Source organism: Rattus rattus, chromosome 1 (assembly GCF_011064425.1).
Source record: "Rattus rattus isolate New Zealand chromosome 1, Rrattus_CSIRO_v1, whole genome shotgun sequence".
NCBI classification, from domain to species: Eukaryota; Metazoa; Chordata; class Mammalia; order Rodentia; family Muridae; genus Rattus; species Rattus rattus.
The window spans coordinates 166,615,949-166,638,262 of NC_046154.1; the positions used below are offsets into that span (position 1 = coordinate 166,615,949).

At 42.2% G+C, this 22,314-nt stretch overlaps 1 protein-coding gene across 1 annotated transcript in view; it reads left to right on the forward strand.

The window, feature by feature from the left end:
• The first annotated feature begins 7,471 nt into the window (after positions 1-7,471).
• Positions 7,472-22,314, forward strand: part of Pah (phenylalanine hydroxylase) — a 55,212-nt gene continuing 40,369 nt past the window's right edge. Inside the window, exons 1-3 of the mRNA XM_032915689.1 lie at positions 7,472-7,531; positions 11,111-11,218; positions 17,275-17,458. Of these exons, the coding sequence (XP_032771580.1) occupies positions 7,472-7,531; positions 11,111-11,218; positions 17,275-17,458 (352 nt within the window). The remainder of the gene's footprint in view (positions 7,532-11,110; positions 11,219-17,274; positions 17,459-22,314) is intronic.

The following is a 22,314-nucleotide window of genomic DNA, read 5'->3' on the forward strand; positions in this document are numbered from 1 at the left end:
CAAGTTTCATATCTTCCACCTGATCAAAATCCTTCCTATTCCTTCCATGTCCCCACCTCCATGAAACACCACACCCATAAAAGAAGTAAAGGATAAAAATAAAATTTTAAAGGAAGAGCAAAAGAAGGTCCATTTTGTGTTATCTAAATACTTGCTGGAGCATTCTTAGTGGTCAAATCCTTAGTGGCCTGAAAGAGAGCTGAGCCTTTCCCTCCCACACCTGTGCCAGAAGCCATTGACTGTGGAGAGCTACTCTTTGGCATCTCGGTCACATTTTTTAAAAGTTCTCTTCAGTGACTTCCTGTCTAGGCTGTTACTTTTGGGTGGTGTGGGAAGGCTGGGGGAGGGGAGGGGTTGTCATAGAAGCCTTCCATGGCTCCCCTCAATTGTGTGTCTGTAGTCATTGATATCATGGCAAAAGAAGCCTCCTGGATCTGCACAGTCAGTGGGAGCATGGACCGTGGGCCTCCGCTCAGTGTCTAGTGAGAGCACAGACCATGAACATGGCCCCATGCTGCAGTACAACCATGGACCCAGACAGGGTCCTTCGGGGCTGCCTGGACTACAAACATCAACATGGCCTCAAGGTGGCAGTGCAGCTCACTCACATCAGCATGAGTCCAGGCAACATCATGGCCTACAGACATCCACATAGCTTCAGGTTACATCACAGACCATGGACATCTGCATGGCCTTCGGTGGTAGCATGGGCCATGGACATCAACACAGACTTTGGCTACAGTAGGACCACAGACCCAGATAGGTTTTCTGGTGACAGCATGGGCCCAGACATCACCATGGCCTCAGGTGGCAGCACAGGTCCGTGGTGGAAGCATAGCCCATGGACACCATGGATATTGGCATGACTTAGGGCAACCACACAGACCACAGGTATCTGCATGACTTTGGTGGTAACACTGGTCACAGACATCAACACAGACCCCAGCTGTGGTAGGTCCTGGAATCCCTACAGCATGGCTTATGGACATTGACATGGCCTCCGTGGATATAGTCTTAAAATAGCTCTGAAGGATTTACTGCTATTCCCATAAATCAGAGCATCATTCAATCCAACCCAGAGAAGTTTCTCCTTTTAGTAGATGACAACTCACAGATCCCCCAGTGGGTCAATGGGCAGAGAATAAGAGGATGTCAAGTGCTCAGTCCTAAATGAGACATCCACATCAACCTCTTTGCCCTAACACTCATGAAAGATTGAGTGGAAATTGGTGAAGCCCAGAGATGCTAGCCCCTATTCTGAAGACTAACAGAGCAACACACACTTGACTGATGGGGGAAAGCATCTCCAAGTTGGGTGGGAAGGGTTAGGAGAGTGAAGAGGATGTTGGATAGAGGAGCTACGGGTGGTGAATATGGAATACACAGAAGGAAAGGCTTTGAAAATTGCTAAATATTGTTAAAGAAAAAGGAAAGCATCCAATGCCACGTTGCAATTATGGAATTTCTTTTCTGCCACAGTGGATCTAGATATGGAAGTGGGTGCTGGGTAGGTCTTTAACCTAACTGATATTTTTTTAAAAGAACTTATTTATTTTTCAGTAAACTGAAAATAAATTATATTTATAGAAACAAGGATATAGCTCAGTGGTAGAACATTTATCTAGCAGGTGCAAGACCCAAAGTTTAATCCCCAGCACCACAAGTATTATGTTTAAATATATGAAAACATTGCTTGAAATAAATGATATCATAATGTAAACTCGTAATGCATGAAAAATGATGGGAATTGTTAATTGATAGACCTTCAATTGAATACACTTGATTTACTAATTGATCTCATTATGAGGTAATGTAATGTATAAGTTCTAAAAATTCCAAGAATTATCGATGTAGGATATAAGAGTTATGAAATTCTTGTGGATGGCTAAAGGCTACATGTCTACCTATGTAACATTTGTTTTGGTCCCATGCAATAAATTCATAAAGGCTTTGAATGGCTTACATTCATCCTACAGGGACTGGCTGTGGTAAGTAGGGAGTTTGCTCAGGTGTGAGGAGAAGTTATATCATATGCTGTTCATCCAAGTGTGCAGCACACACATGGTACTTATGTATTATGAATCTAGGCAAAGTTCTTCCCAGAATCCCCCTGGTATCCTTTCCATCAGTCTGAGGGTGAGACAGAGAGGCAAGATGCCATGAGGTCTGACATTCACACAGGTGGTGTTGTTTCTGAAGGGAACTGACCCTGTGAAGACAGCAGGCTTGTCCCAAACCATGGAAATGACTTCTTTCTGTGAAACATGGTTAAGCAGACAGCTCAGATTTACTCAACTGATGACTGGTCTTGCCTTGAGTCTGAACTTACTGATATTTATCACTAGTGTTACATTCCAGCTCATGTGGTGTTAGTATAGGTTTAGGGAAGAGTATTGCATTTTCCCAGTAGACAATAAATTGGTAGAAGCTAATTGGAGATAAAGAGAAAAGCTGAGAGTACCCCAAGTACCTGTAATTTAAATAATACACTCTTTAAAAACTCTTAGGTTGGGCTGGAGAGGTGGCTCAGCGGTTAAGAGCACCCGACTACTCTTCCAGAGGTCCTGAGTTCAATTCCCAGCAACCACATGGTGGCTCACAACCATCTGTAAAGAGATCCGATGCCCTCTTCTGGTGTATCTGAAGACAGCTACAGTGTACTCATATATAATAAATGAATAAATCTAAAAAAAAAACTTAGGTTATTGAGAAGATTATATTCAAATATCTCAGACTGAACAATAGTAAGGCAAATAAATGGAAACCAACTAAAATAGTACTTAGACTTATTTCATTTTGAATCTATTTCTTAGGAAACACAGATGACAGAAAACAAATAATTGCTCAACCCAAGAAGTTGGGAAAAGACCAATAAAGCACACTCAAACAAGGAAATAGTAAGGACAAGTAGAGGACAATCAGTGAAAGAGAGAATATCACAGAGACCGGTGTTATGAAATGCCAACTCTTCATGGACAAGTACCAGGAAAGATGAGAGAAGATATGAATAAATAAAGCCCAGTACAGGGGAGATAGATCAGTCTGAAAAGTGCTTGCTGTGCAAGCAGGAAGAGAAAAGTTTGATCCTCAGAATCCACGCAAGAAGACAGACAGAGTGACAGATGGCCTGTTTGCAATCCCAGTAAAAACAGGAGGATCCCTAGGGTTTGCTAGCCAACCAACCCAGCTTAATCAGAGAGTCTTGGGATCAAAAGACAGGTAAATGTCACCTGAGAAGGAAGGCACCCCAGGCCACACTCTATATACACATGTGCACAATATACACACATAGTCCGTACCCCAACCAAGCAACAAATAAAATATAGAAAAAAAGATGGAAATACTTATAGGTAGGAAAATAATGTTATGAATAGTAATATATTTGTTTCATGGAGCCCTTGAGAAGCTGCATTAGTTTCTGGGAAAATATAAAACTGAATGAAATAGACTGCAAGAATGACATAATAACTGTTGAAGAACCTGACTGTAACCTTGAACTTTCCCCTGAACACCCCCACTCCCTTATTTCAGGCCTAGAATATATAAAAAGGTCACCAAATCCTCAAGAAACAAATAACTTCTATCTTCTGTTGATGAGACTCCAAATTATAAAAACACAGAAAGCTATGCTACGTCTTACATAAAGTAGTTATAATTGTTATTTCAACATGAGATGACGTCTAAGTAAGAAGATGAAAGTTCCTCTTTCCCCATAAACATCTGTAGAAATATCCTATATGAAGTATGAACTAATGGACCTGTGAGATGGCTCAGTGGGTGAAGGGAAGGCTCTTGCCACCAAGCCTGACGACTTGAGGACGTCCTCTGCACCCCACATTGTGGAATGAAAACATTGACTAAGCAAGTTGTACATCCACTGACCTCTACACATGTGGCATGGAAGGCTCAAAATCACACAGATACACAAATAGATGCAATAAATTAAAATATACGAATAAGCCATATGCAATAAAGCATTAAAATCATTAAACCATGAACAAGGGTTACTTAGGAACAAAACAATTTAACGTCTGAAAAAAAATCATCTTAACATGTTATCTTGTTAATGGTTAGCCACATTAACAGGCTAAACAGAATAGACCCCATACTTAGCAAATTCTAAACATCGGTTGTCCAACTCAACGCCTTATGTTGAAGACAAATGAACGTCTGGCTACTGTCAGGAGGATTTTGCAAAGTCAAGAAAGGTTACAACATCAAAAGCCCACATTAAACAGCAATAATGGTGGTTACACACAGAGAACCTTTTACCCCAAACCAGATCATCAGAGAACTAAGTCCACATTCCAGGACAGGCTTATGTTTTCAAAGCAGAACCTGAACTCATAGTACATGTGCATGCTATAATACATCTATAGACCATCACATATCAGGAAAAGACACTCCCACATACACATGTGTACATCTGTCATCCAACAGAGCGGTGAAGGTACCAGGGACATCACTCTGTGTTGAGTAATCAAGGTAAGAGAGAAAGGAACAAACTGGGTAAGAAAAGTGACTCGTAGGTTTTGGTTATGTGCCATGATCATGGATTATGATTAACTCAGCCCTGTGTGCGTGGAGTTAAGAAGAAAGAGGCCGATAAGCTAGCGAAGGTTGGGAAATGTTCAACTTTTAAGTCAGTTAAGTCAGCGCTAAGGTTGCCAAGTACAGAGCTAGCCGCTCATCGGGGTACCTGGTGCTGACTTCCACACGCCTGCCCTGCCCCCGTGGTCTACAGAACACCTTCGTCGACACTTCTAGATCTGCGCCTTTTCCCCTGGTTTTTCTCAGTGCTCCCCACTGCCCCTGTTAGTTCCAGCATGAATTCTACCGTCATCCACAGTGTGTGCTTCCCCAGCAACCTCCTATGAGCTCAAGTTTTGCGTTGGTCCATAGATAAATGTGACCCACAGTTTTGCCTAAGTCAGTTTTATTTACGTGTCTGTTTACTTTTGGAGACATGTTTTCACATAGCTCAGGCTGGGTTTGAAGTTACTTCAAAGCCAAGGACAGTCTCCAGTTCCTGACTTTCCTGCTCACACTGTCACATTGCTGAGATTACAGGCATGTGCCACCAAATCAAGTTTTCTGAGGTGCCGGGGATCAAACCTAGGACTTCCAGCTTGCTAGGCAGCTAGACTAACGGCTAAGCCACATCTCAGCCCCAAACACTTTCCCCGTATTTATTTATTTTTTTAAAGAAACTGTTCATGTTCTTCTTGCCAGGACAGCAGGGAAGTATACTGCTTTTATTCACCCTAGACTTGGGGCAACTTTTAAAATGTGAAATAGGATTTAGAATTCGTTTTTTAAAAAAAAGATTAATTAATTAATTAATTAATTTTAAGTATATGAGTATCTGTCTTCATGCATACCCAAGAATCGGATCCCATTACAGATGGTTGTGAGTCACCGTGCAGTTCTGGGATTTGAACTCAGTACCTCTGGAAGAGCAGCCAGTGTTCTTAACTTGTGACCCATCTCTCCAGCACTAGAATTCTACTTTTAACTATGTTCAGAGAAAAGAGAAGGGTCGTCACTTTGTTTTCCAAAAAAACAAAAAGCCATGTGCTTATTTCAAAAAAAGAGAGAAAGGATATTTAAGAGCCAAGGCTTCGGATTTGAATCAAACATCTCAGACATCGTTTGGATTCCAGCTGTGGATTTAAATGCCTCGGGCAGCCATTGCTTTGTCTATTCAGAATAGAGGCATTGCCTGCAAGATGGGTGACAGGAAGAAATGAAATCTGGCATAGGAGGAGCTTGGCTTGGTGCTTAGCACACGGTGTGCATGCAGGTAAGGCCATCATCACTGTCATCTTCTTCAGTCATTGCGTCAGTTTCATGCTGTCGGCTCTTTCGATGGCATTGCCCCCTGTAGTATACAGACAATGATAACGGACGGAGAGGCACTTCTAAGGCAGTCCCAAGCTGATGGAGCACATCCTGTTCCGCATCTACAACCTACAGATCAGTAGTTCTCAACCTCCCTAACACAGCAACCCTTTAATACAGCGCCTCATAGTGTGGTGACCCTCAACCATAGAACTATTTCATTACTACTTCATAACTGTAATCTGCTACTGTTATGAATGGCAATGTAAATGCTTTTGGAACTAGGGGTTTGACAAAGGGTTTGTGACTCATGGGTGGGGGCTGTTACTCAGCAGGAATACTGGCCTTTTGGCCAGAAATAATTCTTACAGCATTGATACTCTTGGAATTCGGGAGAAAGTCAGTTGCATTATGGAGGTTCATGAAATTCTAAACAATGGCCCTAGACCTACATTTTAGAAACAAAGACACTGGGGTCTGGGTGGGGGTGGCTGTCCATCCAACGAGGGACTAATCTACTTGCTTTGAACCTCCAACTTGAAATGTTGTTTTTCTCTTTTGGCAGATACTCGCTTATTAGGTCAAAGAATTGTGGGAGGTGATGGGGTGGACTCCTAGCCCCTTCTATTATTGGCCTGTTCCTTCACAGCCCATTAACTTTGCCCGGGTAAATATTAAGCAGGCTTTGAGTCCCTCGATGCCCCCGACTTCTCAGTCTTTCTGGAAATGATCCTCCCACGTTTTTATACTTCGTTTTCCCCGCTAGCAGTGAATATCTGTCTTCAGTTTCCTTCTCTGAAAAATGGGGGTCTGACCTGCCACCTTCATGGTCACTGGAAGCCACCCCCCAGTACCTAACACTCAGCTCGTTCCTGTCTCTATTTGCCCCTCCCCCGAGGTTTAGCCTTATCTGAACTTGCTCATTTTCTCTGACCACTAGAACGGTACAGTGCTGACCCGAGGGTCGTGTGCTCCTGCTGTAGTCCCAGTGTCGAGGACCCCACCTCACACAGAGAGCAAATGCTCAGTGCTGTCTGTCGTTTGGTTTCTTGCGACAGACATTTAAGCATTAGTTTCCATTTATGCGGTGTGGCAAGAATTGTCCCAACGAGAATACACAGAGCATCACCTCAGCCGCGTTTGATTCATGCACTTGACGTATCTTAGTGAGGTGGCCATCTGTCCTCTTTGCAGTCACAGCTATCAAACAAGCACCTAGAGAACTGGCTGCATTCCAGCCTTGATACCTCCTGGCTTTTGCTCATTCTCAGCCTCACAGGGTCATCTGGTGTGGCTTCCTAAAACAAAGCATGGCAAGGGAATTGACTTGTTTGACGGTTAATAGGAGGTGAGTAGAGGGTGGAGAGCATTTAAATTATGATCCTGGCTCTATTTCTGTGTTTGCAGGGAACATCATCCATAATTATTATCTATTCTTTTTCTTCTTCTTCTTCTTCTTCTTCTTCTTCTTCTTCTTCTTCTTCTTCTTCTTCTTCTTCTTCTTCTTCTTATTCTTATTCTTCTTCTTCTTATTATTATTCCAAGTTAAAACCATCAGTCCTCCCATCCTGAGTGCCAACGTTTCCCAACCCCGCTGCTAAGCTAGACACCTCACTCACTGAGAGCCATCATGGCAGCTGTTGTCCTGGAGAATGGAGTCCTCAGCAGAAAACTCTCAGACTTTGGGCAGGTAAGCCTGGTGGGCTTCCACTACTAGGAGAGAACTATTTTTAATAAATCTTCAGTGGAGATGTATACAAGGGGGTTGTGACCACACATACAAATGTGCATGTCTTCTGTAGGCCCCAGATCACCAGTATTGACCCTAGAACACCCTTGACAGAGCGTATTGCTTGTAAATGTAATATGTGATTATTTCCAGAGATAGCAGAAGGCATTGGCATTCACTCATGGCTAAAAAGAACAGTCAGTGTTTATTGCTGAATGGATTGCTCAGTGATCAAAGTTCCTCAGTCTCTGATTCCTCATTCTTTTCTCTGCGTGGTTTCTTCCTAGACAGTTTTGGAGAACTTCTGCTTGTATGTCAATCTACACGCCTGTTAGAATCTAATAAGGTATAGCTTCCAAGCCAACAAAAATACACCATGCAAGAGATTTGCTCTAGGGCCCAGGGTTGGCTAGGTAAACCTTGAATTCAGATCCACCAAGGTCTACACCACTTTACAAACTTCTCTGAGCTTCCTTCCAAGCCAAAGTCCTTCATGCTTTGAAAAGAAGGAGCTGCTGTGTCCATCAAGTCTGTCACTGGGAAACAGAGTAATGGTGTTGAGAAAGCTGAACAAGGGTTCTGGCCCAGGCTTTGTTACACATTGGGTGGTTGGCCTAGAACAAGCCAATTTGACCTTGTTGAATCCATGTCTTCATTTTCAAAATAGTAGCACCCCCCACCCCCTCAGAGCTTTCGTGAGGACCGAATGGTCTGTTCTAGGTAAGCCATGCAGAGCGGTGACTGCTGCCAATGACAACATGTATTCAGAGTGAAATGACATGGTTTGGTTCCTGGAAAGAAGTGGATGCCTGTTCAGGGGCAGACCAGGGCAGTGGCACTAATAACAGCAATATAGAGTCATGTTACACCATAAATGTGAATTTGCAGGCAATTGCGGGGAAAAGGCATTATTTATGCATATATTTATTATTAGTGGTTTTTGAAATCTTCCATGGTTAAAGTTAATTAACAGTGATTTTGATGATGAAGGACACGGGATAAAACCCCTGTTGGGATAGGATCGTTGTAGAGCACCCAGAGCTAGATGCCTGTAATGGCAGAGGGCATAACAGAAACAGACCTGGCTCTTAAGAATCGTTTCTGGAGAAGATGGCACTGCACTGAATGGTTACCAGACACACAGGAGAGGGCTGCAGGAGGGGGCCCACTGGATTTCTATTACAGGTATCTTCAACTCTGAACTGCCCTAGTCTGAGGTGGCACGGGTTGACACGTATCAAGAGTGCCATCCTTTTTTTGGAGGTCAGCAAGACAATAATGAATTAGAAACAGGGCATTCATTCCTTTGTTGTTTCAAGGAAACCAGGAAGGACTGAGCACTCGGTGTTCTCTGCTGTCAAAAAGAGACTGAAATCAGGCTCGTCGGTGCATATTTGGCAGGCTTTAGAAGAGAAAGGCAGTACCAAAACAGGCCATGGGTCATGGGTAGCATGCATCGTCTAAAGGCCCAGTTCAAATACTCACTTCAGTGCTAGTTGTGGAATTAAGGGCCAGGTGTGTGTGTGTGTGTGTGTGTGTGTGTGTGTGTGTGTGTGTAAGAGAGAGAGAGACAGAGAGACAGAGAGAGAGACAGAGAGACACAGAGAGAGACAGACAGAGACAGAGAGAGACAGGGAGAGAGAGGGGGAGGGAGGGGGAGGAGAAAGGGGGGGGAGAGGAGGAGAGAGAGAGAGAGAGAGAGAGAGAGAGAGAGAGAGAGAGAGAGAGAACTCAGGTGTATGTAGTTGTACAAATGTATATGAGACAGAGGACAACTTTCAGAGTCATTTCATGGCACTTTCTATCATACTTAGGGAGCTCCAGGGATCCATCTGCTCCATCTGTCAAGTCTTGGGATTAAAATCACATATCTGGGTTATCTCTATAGCCCAGCTCCTTAGCTCTCTAAGGCTGAATCCTGCCACCAATAAAAAAGGGGACTTAGTACACAATAAAACCCATTTCCTTGACTGCTTTCAAAGTTAAACAAGATTGTCCAAATCAAGTCCTGGACCTTGACTAAAGTTAAAACCTTAAAAAAAAATACAGTGGTTCTCTTTCAAAGTATTTATGTGTATGTGTACGCTCCTGAATGTGTGCAAACTGGAGCCCATAGAGGTCAATGGAGGCTCTAGAGCCCCCGGATCCCAGGAACTGGAGTTACAGATGGTTGTTAGCCACCATGTAGATATTAGGAATTTAACCCAGGTCCTTCAGAAAGAGCGACAAGTGCTCCTAACCACTGAGCCATCCCTTCAGCACCCACACATTACTATTTTTAGAAGATAGAAGATCACACAGTTCAGGTACGGATACATCTCTAATTTATTTTGAAGCTTCCTGTAATTCTAACTTGCTGGTGAATTTGGTACTTCCAGTTTATCATATAAGACTCGGGGTGGGGATATGAATTTTCTGAACTTAAATATTGTTTCCTAAGAGTCTTCAGTGTTCTCAGCTTATTATTCTGAGTTCCTGACTGGAACCTTCCCACCATTGTCTCCTGCCCCTGAGATGATGGATTATTCACACCATCAGCTTAATTAACTTGCTCACAAGAGAGTAGTTGATCTCCACATCTTCTGCTCCTTTTCGGGGACACGCTGTGCATTGGCGGGTACATACAGAATGTTGCGTTATTATTTTAAAACTTAAGAAAATGCCTTGGCAAACTCTGGCTTAGCTTGTTACCTCACTGAAGGTACCCGCTGTCTGATAGCTTAGTATCCCTCTATTTGTTCTTGTAACTCATTTCAGCAATGAGCTATCACCTACGGCTGCACATGGGACAACTTGATGCTTCTTGCCAAACCCCATAAGGCCATTAACGTATGTGCAATAGTGTTTTCATCATTTACACATAACCCTAATATTCTGTTTAAACTTACATTTCTTTTTTTTCAACACTTGGATATTATTTGGTCAGGGCTAATTCTTACTATTATTTTGAGGTAATGAGATAAATGAAGTGTTGAGGGCGTGAGTAAAGTGATCTGCTCAGAATGGTTCAGGTGGTAAATGGATGAGAGAGGATAGCACCCAGGTCTTGGATCCACAGCCTACGAATGTCCCATTTTCATGCTTTTTCACACTGTACTTGCCCATGTCTTTTTAAGGAAAATTTTTTTGTACCACTTGCTCTTCCTCTAAGAAACTCCTGGCTTCTTCTACATGTGTCTGATGGTCAGAATTTTAGTTCTGAAAGGATGGGTGCATTTACCTTAATTCAGATTTATATACTCTCAGATATGTCATAGGGTCTGTATTGGGGCACTGATTTGAAAATCCTTGTCAGTGGCTAGTGACATCAATGCATAATTTAAGGTTCTAGAAATTGAAAGCCAACCCAGGAGTGATTCATTCTCTCATTGTCCTCAACTTATTTATTTACACACTGCCTTCTGTGTAGAATGCACATGGTTCATGTGTTTCAAAGCTAACAAGCAGAAAAGGGTTATTGCTTGCCTCTTCTTGAGATGTTTCAAGGGAATAATTGCTAAGCGGTGAGAAACATTTTAACCAGGTGATCTAATTATGTAGGAAACAAGCTATATTGAAGACAACTCCAATCAAAATGGTGCCATATCTCTGATATTCTCACTCAAAGAGGAAGTTGGTGCCCTAGCCAAGGTCCTGCGCTTATTTGAGGTAAGTGTGTAACATGTTTTGATCACCTTCCTCCGATTTCTCCTAGATCTACTTCTTTTTTCTCTATCCTTGTCGTCCCATTCAACTTTGTTGACCTACCAAGAACACACCCTTAAAAAAGACAAAAAACAGACTCCCCTCTTCCACCAGCAATCATGTGACAATGTCTCCTCAGCTAAGGGTGGGACTTCTGGTCTACCTCCACCGCAACTGCTTTGAGTTCATATGCATAATTACACTGCTATGTCTGGAAAACACTGTTCTGCTTTAGTCATCCATTCTTTGGCTCTTACAGTTGTCCAAGTCCTTCTGCCGTGATGCTGGAGCCTTGGAAGGGGGGATGTAATACATAGGACTCTTTTAAGGTTGAGCACACTAGTCCCTTTTTTCCTTCAACTTGATCAGCTGTGAGTTTCTGTTAACCGCCATTTACCACAAACAGAAGTTTATCTGTTGAGAGTTGAGAGATACACTGGTCTACAGGTACTGTAGTGATAAGTTATTAGGAATTGGTTTAATATTATGCCCATGTAGCTGAATAAAAGTAGTAGGTTCTTCCCCCGTCCCCCCAAAGCCTATGACTTGCTGATGTACCTTCATAAGCACACACAGATGTTTGTGTTTCTAGCTGATTATGAACCCAATCAAATTGATAATGAACATCAGCCATCATTAGAATACATTAGATACAAATTAATACAATATCAGTAACAATGTCCTGGTGCTGTATATAAAATGCAGAATGTTCCACATGGCAGGCAAGTGCTATAATGCTGAGAGACAGCTTCCCTTCTATTAATCCATTTTCAACATCTAAAAATGCTTGAGAAAAATGGAATGTATTTAAAACTTAAAACCCGATTTGTCTAAAGTGGTAGCTGTGGGTAAATGAATCCCCAAGAACAAGCAGCAAGCAGTGGAGAGAAAAAAAAAGTATTTTCTGAAAAAAAAAAAATAACCTGCTCCCGAAAAGAACACTTCTGTAAAATACTCCAGTATACTTGCTTAGCCTTTGTATCAGGGAGTTACATGTTCTTGAGCAGTTGCCCCTTGAGACTGAGTTACTTAATGGATTAAATAACAATAAATGAAGAAGCTGTTTACAATATAATAAACAAACCACAAGAAGTAAATTAGCAGAACTGGATGAAGTGCACCTGAGGGGTGTGTGTTTGTGTGTGTGTGTGTGTGTGTGTGTGTGTGTGTGTGTGTGTGTGTGTGTGCATGTACAAGTGTGAATGTACATGTGTGCATATGTGCATGCACGTGGATTCTTTGATGCATTTATCCAGATCTCAATTCCTTGAGGACCTCACCGCCCATCCTGCAGAGCAGGATAAGGAGCTCAGCATGCTGATTGGACGGTTGTTCTTAGTGTGCATTGAGATTGTTTTCCCCTAACACTCTCAGCAGCTATCATGGAGATTCCCCATGCTGGTACAGCTTTTATTTCCTTATTACCAGTCTGGAAAAGCACATAGTTTAATTAGAGTCACTCAAAGGACCGAGTCAATCAAGAAAGTACATTCTTTTTTTTTTTTTTTTTGGTTCTTTTTTTCGGAGCTGGGGACCGAACCCAGGGCCTTGCACTTCCTAGGCAAGCGCTCTACCGCTGAGCTAAATCCCCAACCCCAAGAAAGCACATTCTTGTACTCATGGCACCACACATGTACTCCAGGCATATCAGGCTCTTGATTTGATGTCCATGAAACTTAGGGGTGGAAGCCATTCTTTTACTATATGGAGCTGAGGCTCCCAGAAAGGTCGAATGATTCATTCAAGATCATTCAGGGAATGTGCAGGTGGAGGTGGACCCCAGGCTTCCAAGTCCACAATCTGTCTGTGACACACAGCCTTTTGCCAAACAAAAGGAGGTTGTTAGCCTCTTAGATTTCAACAGAAGTAAACAACAGGGAGGTGTCCCAAATTCTCTTTCTTCCTAAGCCAAGAAACACGACCTTGTTTTGTTCAGGAAATTACCTCTGTTTGTCCATAGAAGCTTCAGAGTTCCTGTTGTCTCCCCGGCCCTCCCTCCTGAAGGATTTCTCTGTCCTTCTGCTTGGGGTGTTGATGTTTCCCACATCAGGCCTGGGTTCTCTCTGTCTGCAGATAAGGATATAGCTCTCAGCTATTGCTCCAGCACTTGCTGAGCCATTCTGATATGATCGTATCAGACTAAATTTCTGAAACCGTAAGCAAGCTTCCAATTTTAAATGCTTTCTTTTTTGACAGTTGCATTAGTCATGATGTCTCTTCACAGAAATAGAACGGTGACCAAGACCCACGCAAATACACACATGTACAGAATAATTTAAGGGAAGCTGTGACCAGTGGTATCTTCCTGGGGCCTCTGGGATCACAGAGAAGAATTGGCATCAGGAGAGCCTATATCAGGTTCCTTATTCTGTTCCTTGTACTCAGAGCATCTGATCATTTTGTTTGATGTCATATGAATGGTAATAAAAAAACCTAGCATTTTAAGAGAGCTTACTGTATCCCTGGAAGAGAAGTCAGTGCTTATATTACCAGTGAAAAATATACTTTCTTCCTCTGTTCTTCACAGCAAAGCTTTTTCATCTGTGATTTTATTGTTTCTCTTCCTTAATTTCCTCAAAGACCAATAGAAGGGTCCATAAATGACCGATATAGGTGGTACTTGAGAGGGGACACTATCACCATTGTGGTGACATATTCTCAGCATCCCACTGCTTCTGCCACTAAAAGGATGAATTTCATTTTAAGTTTTAGAGCTATTTAAGTTACGGCATCTGCAGGACACGTTTTGTCCATTTGAATGTTGGTACTTGTTTAGTTATGAATACATGATGTGTCCTGGCTTTCTACTTAATGAACACTAGCATGACTGCACTGGTGGAATCAGTCTTAGTGAACAGCATATGATTTGTGAGGCATTTTTAATATTTGGGAGCCTACATAAGTGATTCTGTGTGTAGGTGTGTGTGTGTGTGTGTGTGTCTTAGTCACTGTCACTTGGTGTGAAAAGACACCATGACTAATGCAACCCTTATAAAAGGAAGCATTTAATTAGGAGCTTGCATAAAGTTTTTGAGGTTTAGTCTAATATTATCATGGCAGGGAACATGGTAGTGTGTGCTGAAGCAATAGCTGAGAGCTACATCATGAAATGAAAGCCCAGAGGGAGAAGCCTGCTGTGGGCTTTTCAAACATCAAAGCCATGGCCTGTGACATATTTCTTCCTACAAAGCCACACTCACCCCAACAAGGCCTCACCTCCTACTCCTAATCCTTTCAAATAGTCATCCATTTCCTGATGACTAAATATTCAGATATATAAGCCTGTGAGGCTGCTCTCATTCAAACCTCCACAGCGTGTTGGGCTAACCTATCACTATAGAAAAACATCGAAGTTGAGGAGAAAATGTAGTAAATAGCCCATGCTTTTGTGTCAATCTCTGTTTCTGAATAAATTTAAAGTGCCCAGATTTTGAAAGACTCGTCAATATTAGAAATAAACCAATAGCCTAGACACTTTTCATTTCACCAAAAGACAATCCAGGAGTGAGACGTTTGAGTTCTGCCATTTTGAAATCAGTACTGTTGGAGGGAATGAATTTGGGAAAATGAGACCTCTGACCTTGCTCATGCTCTGGTGATCCTTCACCTGACCCTTAAGATGTCAAAAGAAACCAGAGAAGCCCATGGCACTTGGCTCAGGAGCCCTTTAGACACAAAGGAAGGGATATCTGCTGCTCAGGCACAAAACAGAACAAGTTTCCTTTATCTGAGAATGCATTGCAAGGAGCATTCCCTAAAAACTAATTGTTCTCACTTCCTGTTTCCCCACATCCTTTGCTTCAAAATACTTTGTGTGAAGATGTTTATAAATAGACAAGGATAGTATTATCATGAAAAAATAATGTGCAGTAGAATTAATATCGATCCATAAACAAGTATTACTAATCAGAAAAGAAACTTTATTATGAAAAATGTCGTGAAGCAGAAAAATGGTTAATAATCACAGGAAAAGATGTTTATTCTTATCAGCAGTTGAGTAAAAGGTTAGATAATGAATTATTAACTCTTTATATATCAGGTTAAGAAAAAAACAACACTGGGAATCCTGATAGTTGGTACTGGTGAAATATATAGGTTCTTTCATGGAGGGTAGAACAGATGATGTCGCCCCTTTGAGAGTAGTGGGTAAGACACACACAGAAACTTTAAGGGGTGAATACTTTCTGGTTCACCATGGAGGCCCCAAGGCATTTGATGTGAGAAATCAACCAGGTAATCAGGGACAAGCATGCATGCAATGCCGTTGTTGTTTCTAGTGGCAAGACATATGAGGAAACTCACATGCCAGTCAGTAAAACACTGCTTGTAGAAATCAAGATAACATACACTAGCAAACACTGAGAAATTGTACAACAGTTGGCTGTCAGATTGAATCAGCGGGTGAAGACATTTTCTGCCAAGTCTGATGACTTTTTTATCTCTGAGATCCACAGCTATGGTGGGTGTGGCTAATGTCAAATAAGAAGTATTCGTTCACCTCTCTACCTTTGCTATGGTGTTTTATTCAAAGAAGAAACTCTAGGGAGATGTGTGTGTGTGTGTGTGTGTGTGTGTGTGTGTGTTCTTGTTCCTTCTTAGGAATTCTGAATTCTCACTCTCAGCTGCACAGTGTTTCAAAAACAGAGGATGAAATGGCACCTAATGATCCATTTTCCATTTTGTTATCTCCTTTCATGGTCCTTATAGTTTTGATCTTTGAGGTCATTGCATGAAGTAACAGCACATGACTCTTCCTGACACTGTCACACTCGCCACCGGTGGCTACACTCGCCATCATACGGGATTTCAGAAGTGACTTCTCAACAGGACTTGACAGATTGATCATGTTAATTCAGTGAGATCAGGTTGTCTGTCTGCTCAAAACTTCACAAAGACCCCTGTGTCTTTCAGAATCAAGACCAGACTCCTTCAAATAATTTGTCTAGCTGTCTTTCATCTTGCGGCTGTTCTGACTTATTAGACTTCTTTTATTATGTCTTCTAGGCCAATCCCACCCATCATCCCCATGGGGTCTCCACGTCCATTGACTCCTTTAGGACGTGCATATGGTTTGTTTTCTCAAGGAGGCCTTAAATGCTACCCTGTATCCCACCTAACCCTACCCCAAAACAGCCCATCCATTTCATCTCTCCTGCCTTGTATTTATTTTTATTCGCTATCACTATAAAATTATACACAAGTTAATTGTCTCTTATGGCTTCTGTCTTCATTACCTCAACTTGAATGTGAACTTTAGAAAGAAAAACATCTAGATCTGTTTTGCTCATCTAAAGAGTGATTGGCGTCTAGCGAATATTACATATGTATTTATATAGATTATATATGTATAGAAAAGTATTACATGCATTTCCATATATAATACAAACAAAATATCTTGCATAGTTGTGGAACATATGACGATATTAATAGTAGTCCTACACACTATGTTGTACCCATCAGAGTGTATGTATGTGCTAATTTGTCTAAGACCTCCAAGGAGCTCACAGAGCAGGTACTCAGAAGACCACCCAGGTGTAGATGGGGAAACTGAGGGATGTGGAAGCATGAAAATAAAATGTCTAGCATTTCATAGATGATACAATTTAGAGCTTATGAATGCAGACCTTGTGCTCTGGGGATTATATTGAAGCAAAACAATGTTGTGCCTATATTATCTATTGAAAGAGAGGTTTTCCTATGCCATAACTTTGCAACTATTGTCCTAGACTTTTGATCAAAACCCAGGTCTTATACAGGAAACTCTAGGCTGTTATTAAATTTCTATATGATTAAGTTTGGATGCGCTTGACTCATCCTTTCTACCTCTTGTCAGCTGGTGCTTGGTTTTGTAGAAGGTAAAAAAAGTGTCTAAATGTTTAAGAGCTTCCGTAGACTCATGCTTATTTCCTTTTAAACTCTGCTCCTCCGCTCTGGCTTGTTGCCTTTCGTTCCGGCTCTGTATATTTGGACTGTGGTAATAATGAATGACAGTCCCTCACACCTAGAACTTTCTCTTTTAGGAGAACGATATCAACCTGACACACATTGAATCCAGACCTTCTCGTTTAAACAAAGATGAGTATGAGTTCTTCACTTATCTGGATAAGCGTAGCAAACCTGTTCTGGGCAGCATCATCAAGAGCCTGAGGAATGACATTGGTGCAACTGTCCACGAGCTTTCCCGAGACAAGGAAAAGAACACAGGTGAGAGTCTGAAGGATCTTGTGATCTAAACAGTACCACACTGTCTTCATTTAATAATAGCATGCATAACAAGGTGGGCATAATGGAGAGGAGGTAAGCTAAGGACCTAGACAAAAGCCTAGCATATCATAGACACACACAATAATTCTCTTTCCTCAGGGTAGCTGTTTTGTATACCCATTGAATGTTTAAAAGACAAGATATTGTGTTGCCCCAAGTGATCTCAAGTGTGTTAAGTAACCGAGATTGCTCTAGAACTATTGATCCTCCTGCTGGTGCTTAGATGAAATACAAGAAGCAACTTAGGGGAGAAAAGATCCTTCCAGGTTACTGTCCATGATTGTGGGGGAAGTAGAGGTGACAGAAGCCTGAAGCAATTAGTTACCCAGTATTCAGTCAAGAACGGAGAGAAAGTAAATGCAAGCACGCCTAGTGACTAGCGCCAAATCTTTACTCTTATACAAGCCAGGATCTAAACCTAGGGGATGGTGCTGCCCACTTTTAGAATGGGTTTTTCTACATCAGTTAATATAACCAGAACAATCTCTCCCCCAAAGACATGCCCGTGGGCCAACCTGATCTAGACAATCCCTCAGTGAGACTCTTTCTCAAGTGAGTAACGTTGATAATTAACCATCACATTCAGTGTGGTTTCTAGATGAATGTAAGCTGGAAACAAGATGCTCTGTTATCTTTACCCCAACCAAAGAGCTTTCCCCAAATTCTTATAACATGCCAAACCTGGATCAGGGATCACTTACTTCCTTCATCCTGGTACTTCCCTTCATCTATCTTGCTCTTCCACTGGGTCATTTTTCTCTTTTACTCACATCCCCATCTGCAGAATGTAGCACAGTATGTGGGACATGGTAACCATTGATGAGTCTGTATCCACAGAATGTACGCAATATATGGCACACAGCAACCTTTGATGAGAGAACAACTAATGTGGCATTGTAAACAAAACAAAACAGCGTTTCACTGTCCACTCATGGTAAGACTTATAGGGACGACAGGCTTGGAGCTGGACCAGTTTGGTTCAAGTCCTTCCTTCAGTTCCTCACGGAAATCCTTTCTTGGTGTTTTCCTAGAGCTTTTGTTACAAACAAGATTGTAGCACATATGTTGCCTAGCATGGTGTCTAGCATATTGTAGGGACTGGCTCAATGGCAATATGGGGTTGCGACACTTGGGTGTAGCCTACGAAGAATATGGGCAAGCAAGATGCTTGATTGCTTTTTTCTGAGGATGGAAGGTATATTCATAGGAACTATTTTGAATAGAATTTATTTTTAATTTTAGAGAAAAGTAAAGGAATGTACAGAGAAATTGTCTGTATTGTATTCCTTTTGTTGCCAATCTACATTCAAACAGCACATTTAAACAAATAATCGATGGGCCAGTAGTGGTTGATTTATTGCTAGGAAGTAAGGTCTGTAGGTTGCATTCAAAACCTGCTTTGTGTTGTAGAGTTTTATTGCTTTTAACCAACGCGTGGTGCTCTGTGTCTGCCACCACCATGACATACAGCAGAGTGCCAGTGTCTTAAAACTGCCTGAGCTGTCCTCCCCTCCTTCATACCTCCTTTCTTTTATTTTCCGTATTGTAACTTTGCCTTTTCCAGAAGCAGCGTTTTAGATGGGCTTTGCTCATGTTTGACTTTACATAATCATTTCATTTTTACTCTTTAATAATACCCCAATGTATTAGCTTAACCCCAGATGGCCTATTCACCTATTTTAATGACATCTTGGTTGACTCCAGTTTGAGATTACTGGAGTAATAAACATTCGTGTATAGCTTTTTGTTGTGGACACGTTTTCAACACCTGAGAGCATGCTTGCTGAGAGGAAGCTAATTTCAATGAACTCTTTTCCTACCTCAGAATCTAAAGTAACTTTTCCAAACACTACGTGCTTTGGTTCAGGAACGCACTGTTGCTGAATTAGTCCACAGGTACAGGTACTGAGCATAAGTAAGATACAAAAAACAAATCTGGTGTTCTGCTATGCAAAAGGATGACTCCAAGTAACAATAACACGCTCTATTCTTTAAAACATAATATAAACATTTTTAAACATTTGACCAAGTGATAAGTATGATTACTCCAATTTGGACATTATGTAATTTACATGTGTATGAAAATATTACATTGCACCAGCTGGATTCTCTACCCACTCCTTTCTCTCTTTGTTCAGGGCATCGAGCCTATATCCTGGAGCTCAATGCAGAATCGGTACAGTTCTTATGTGCCAATGAAAACTAATAAAAAATTCACTTAAAAAGCAAAGATTTTTAAAAATAAAACAAGATGCACCTTGTGGAACAGGCAACAGAAATGTCTCTGGAGAGGCAGCTCCAGGACTCTCGAAAGATGTCATCTCTACCCTTGCCTCTCATAGATATAGCTCTGAGAAGAAGCCCCATCTCTGGCTGACCCTTGCCCAGGGTGGTCATATAGGCTCAGGTCTCAGAAGGGACCCTTCTAATTCCTCCTTATTCAAATGTTTTTGCCTCCTCCATCTTACTTCCCAGACTGATGGCTGCTTTTGTAGGCCACCTGCTCCCAACGGGAACAACGTCCGGCCCTCTGGACAAAGAAAGGGCCTGCTGGGTCCTGGGGCAAGCCCTGCCTCTGGTTGGAGCAGGTGGAGTCTGGGCCAGCTGGGCGCTGGAGTCGGAAATCAAAGCAATTGACAGGCAGGCGGGCGGGCGCCACTTGGAGAACTAGGAAGATGTATGTCGGCCAGCTGGAAGGCTGCAGCCTGAGCTGGAAGCTCCGAAGGGACGTTCTTGGAGAGGATATAGAGAATTAATTAGGAGCCCAGCTTCTTGAATCAAAACCTAGCACACTTGATGTAGCTTTGAACAAATCGTTGCGGCTGACGATCTCAAGGTACATCCAGCGGAAGAAGCAAGAGTTCCTGGCATTAAGAGGCTAATGAAATCACATCAGTAGGCGCTGGGAATAGAGCAGAGGACGTTGAGGGGCTTCATAAATGTTCTATATTCTTGCCATTATTATCAGTTATGAGAAAAGAAACGACTACAGGAGTTACAGCAATCCGCTTGTACGAATACTTTCTTCACAGATTTCAAGAGCCGGACTTGGTCACGCGGCCCTACTGACTTCTAATTTACGTAGTGCTCATAGAGGTTCTGACGTGCCTTTAAGGCAGGGTAAAGTCTGTGTGGTCATGGGCCACAGTATGTTAAGTACTGACTGACCTGTGTCAGATACTGGGTTAGCAGCTGGAGAAAAAGAAATGAGTGCTTGTTCCTGAGTAGCTCACAGGCTGGCAAAGGGCCCAAGACACCCAGGTAGACACAGAAAAGGGACCGTTGCTGTAAGGAGACATGCTATAGCACGTAACTCTCAAGATGTAGCAGTGAGAATGTGTAAAAAAAAAACGGCTAATGTTTTGTTAAGAGGTATCCTGCAACCACTGCTGAAATTCTTAGACATGGAGACGTCATACCTTAGGAGGCCATTCCTCTTCTTGCTCAGACGTCAGGGTGCTAATGTTTGTTTGAAGTCTGTATGAGTGTGCAGGTGTCCGTGTAGGTGAGAAGGGGGTGGTGATTTTATGTAGCAAAGAAGAAATAGCCAGTGCTACTGTTTGTCACCCCTACTTCTCACTCACCCATAGGGCTGTCCCCACCTGGACTGCACTTATCCGTGACTCAGCAGCTGCTGGGGCTGTGGCAGATGCTGAGGTGAGGACTCCAGCAGTAGATTTGGGGAGAGGTGTCTGGGTCCGGAAGTAGGGCTTTTGAAAGAAGCAAGCATGGCTTTGCACAGTGGCTCATTTTCTGTCAGCCTCACTGGGGGAATGAGAAGAGGAAGAAAGCTTAGGACTCGATCGGAACCTTTGATTCTGTCTCCCGACAAAATGCCCTTTTTAATGAGGGGCTCAGATCTCAGGGGCAAGTCTGACAGCAGGTTCAAGTGAGAGACCTGAGCCCCTCAAATCAATTAAGCTAAACCACTTTGCACTCTGGTCTCTCAAGCATTCAAACAGCGGGCGTGGGCGATAGAAAAGGAAAGTTTCTCAGTTTCTTAATTGCTAATGTGCCCCACCCAAAACAGCTTGGGGGAAGGTTAATTATGGTGACAGGTTAAAGAAACCCCAACCTCCTCAAATGCCTCCTGGAGAAACTGATGGGAACTTAATAGGATTTTAATCCAGAGAGCCTTTTGAATACTTAGTCTATTCTCTGACTGCCTTCTCTCCTGATGACCTCAAATCCTTCTTCAACCCAACATGAAAGAGTATTAATATCGACCATCGATCCATCTGCTAATCCCTTTACTTTCCCTTTGAGTCTTCTGCATGGCATTGCATTTAGTGGGGGGTGGAAATACCTACATGGAGACAGACTGCAGCCAGGGGAAGCGGACACCAGGGCAGTGTCTTAGGTAGTTGGAGGTTAGGGGCATGGCCTTTTGAGAGACTTTCCTCTTTGTAGATGTTTCTTAAAAGCAAATGGACACTCTTCAGACTTTCTCCAAATGGGGATTGATTAACAGGATACTGTGTGGAAACAGGAAACCCAGATTCCCTTTACTTTGTGTTATATTCTGTGTGAACAGAAAGATTGGCTGTTATCTGTCTGTCTATCCACCCATCTACTATCTATCTATCTATCTATCTATCTATCTATCTATCTATCTATCCACATTTATCTATCTATTCATTCACCTGTTTTCCAATCAGTTTATATGTGTGTGTGTATCAGTCTATCCATCATCTTTGTCTGTCTGTCTGTCTATCTATCTATCTATCTATCTATCTATCTATCTATCTATCTATCTGTCTGTCTGTGTGTCTATCATCTCCCTATCTCTATGCTAT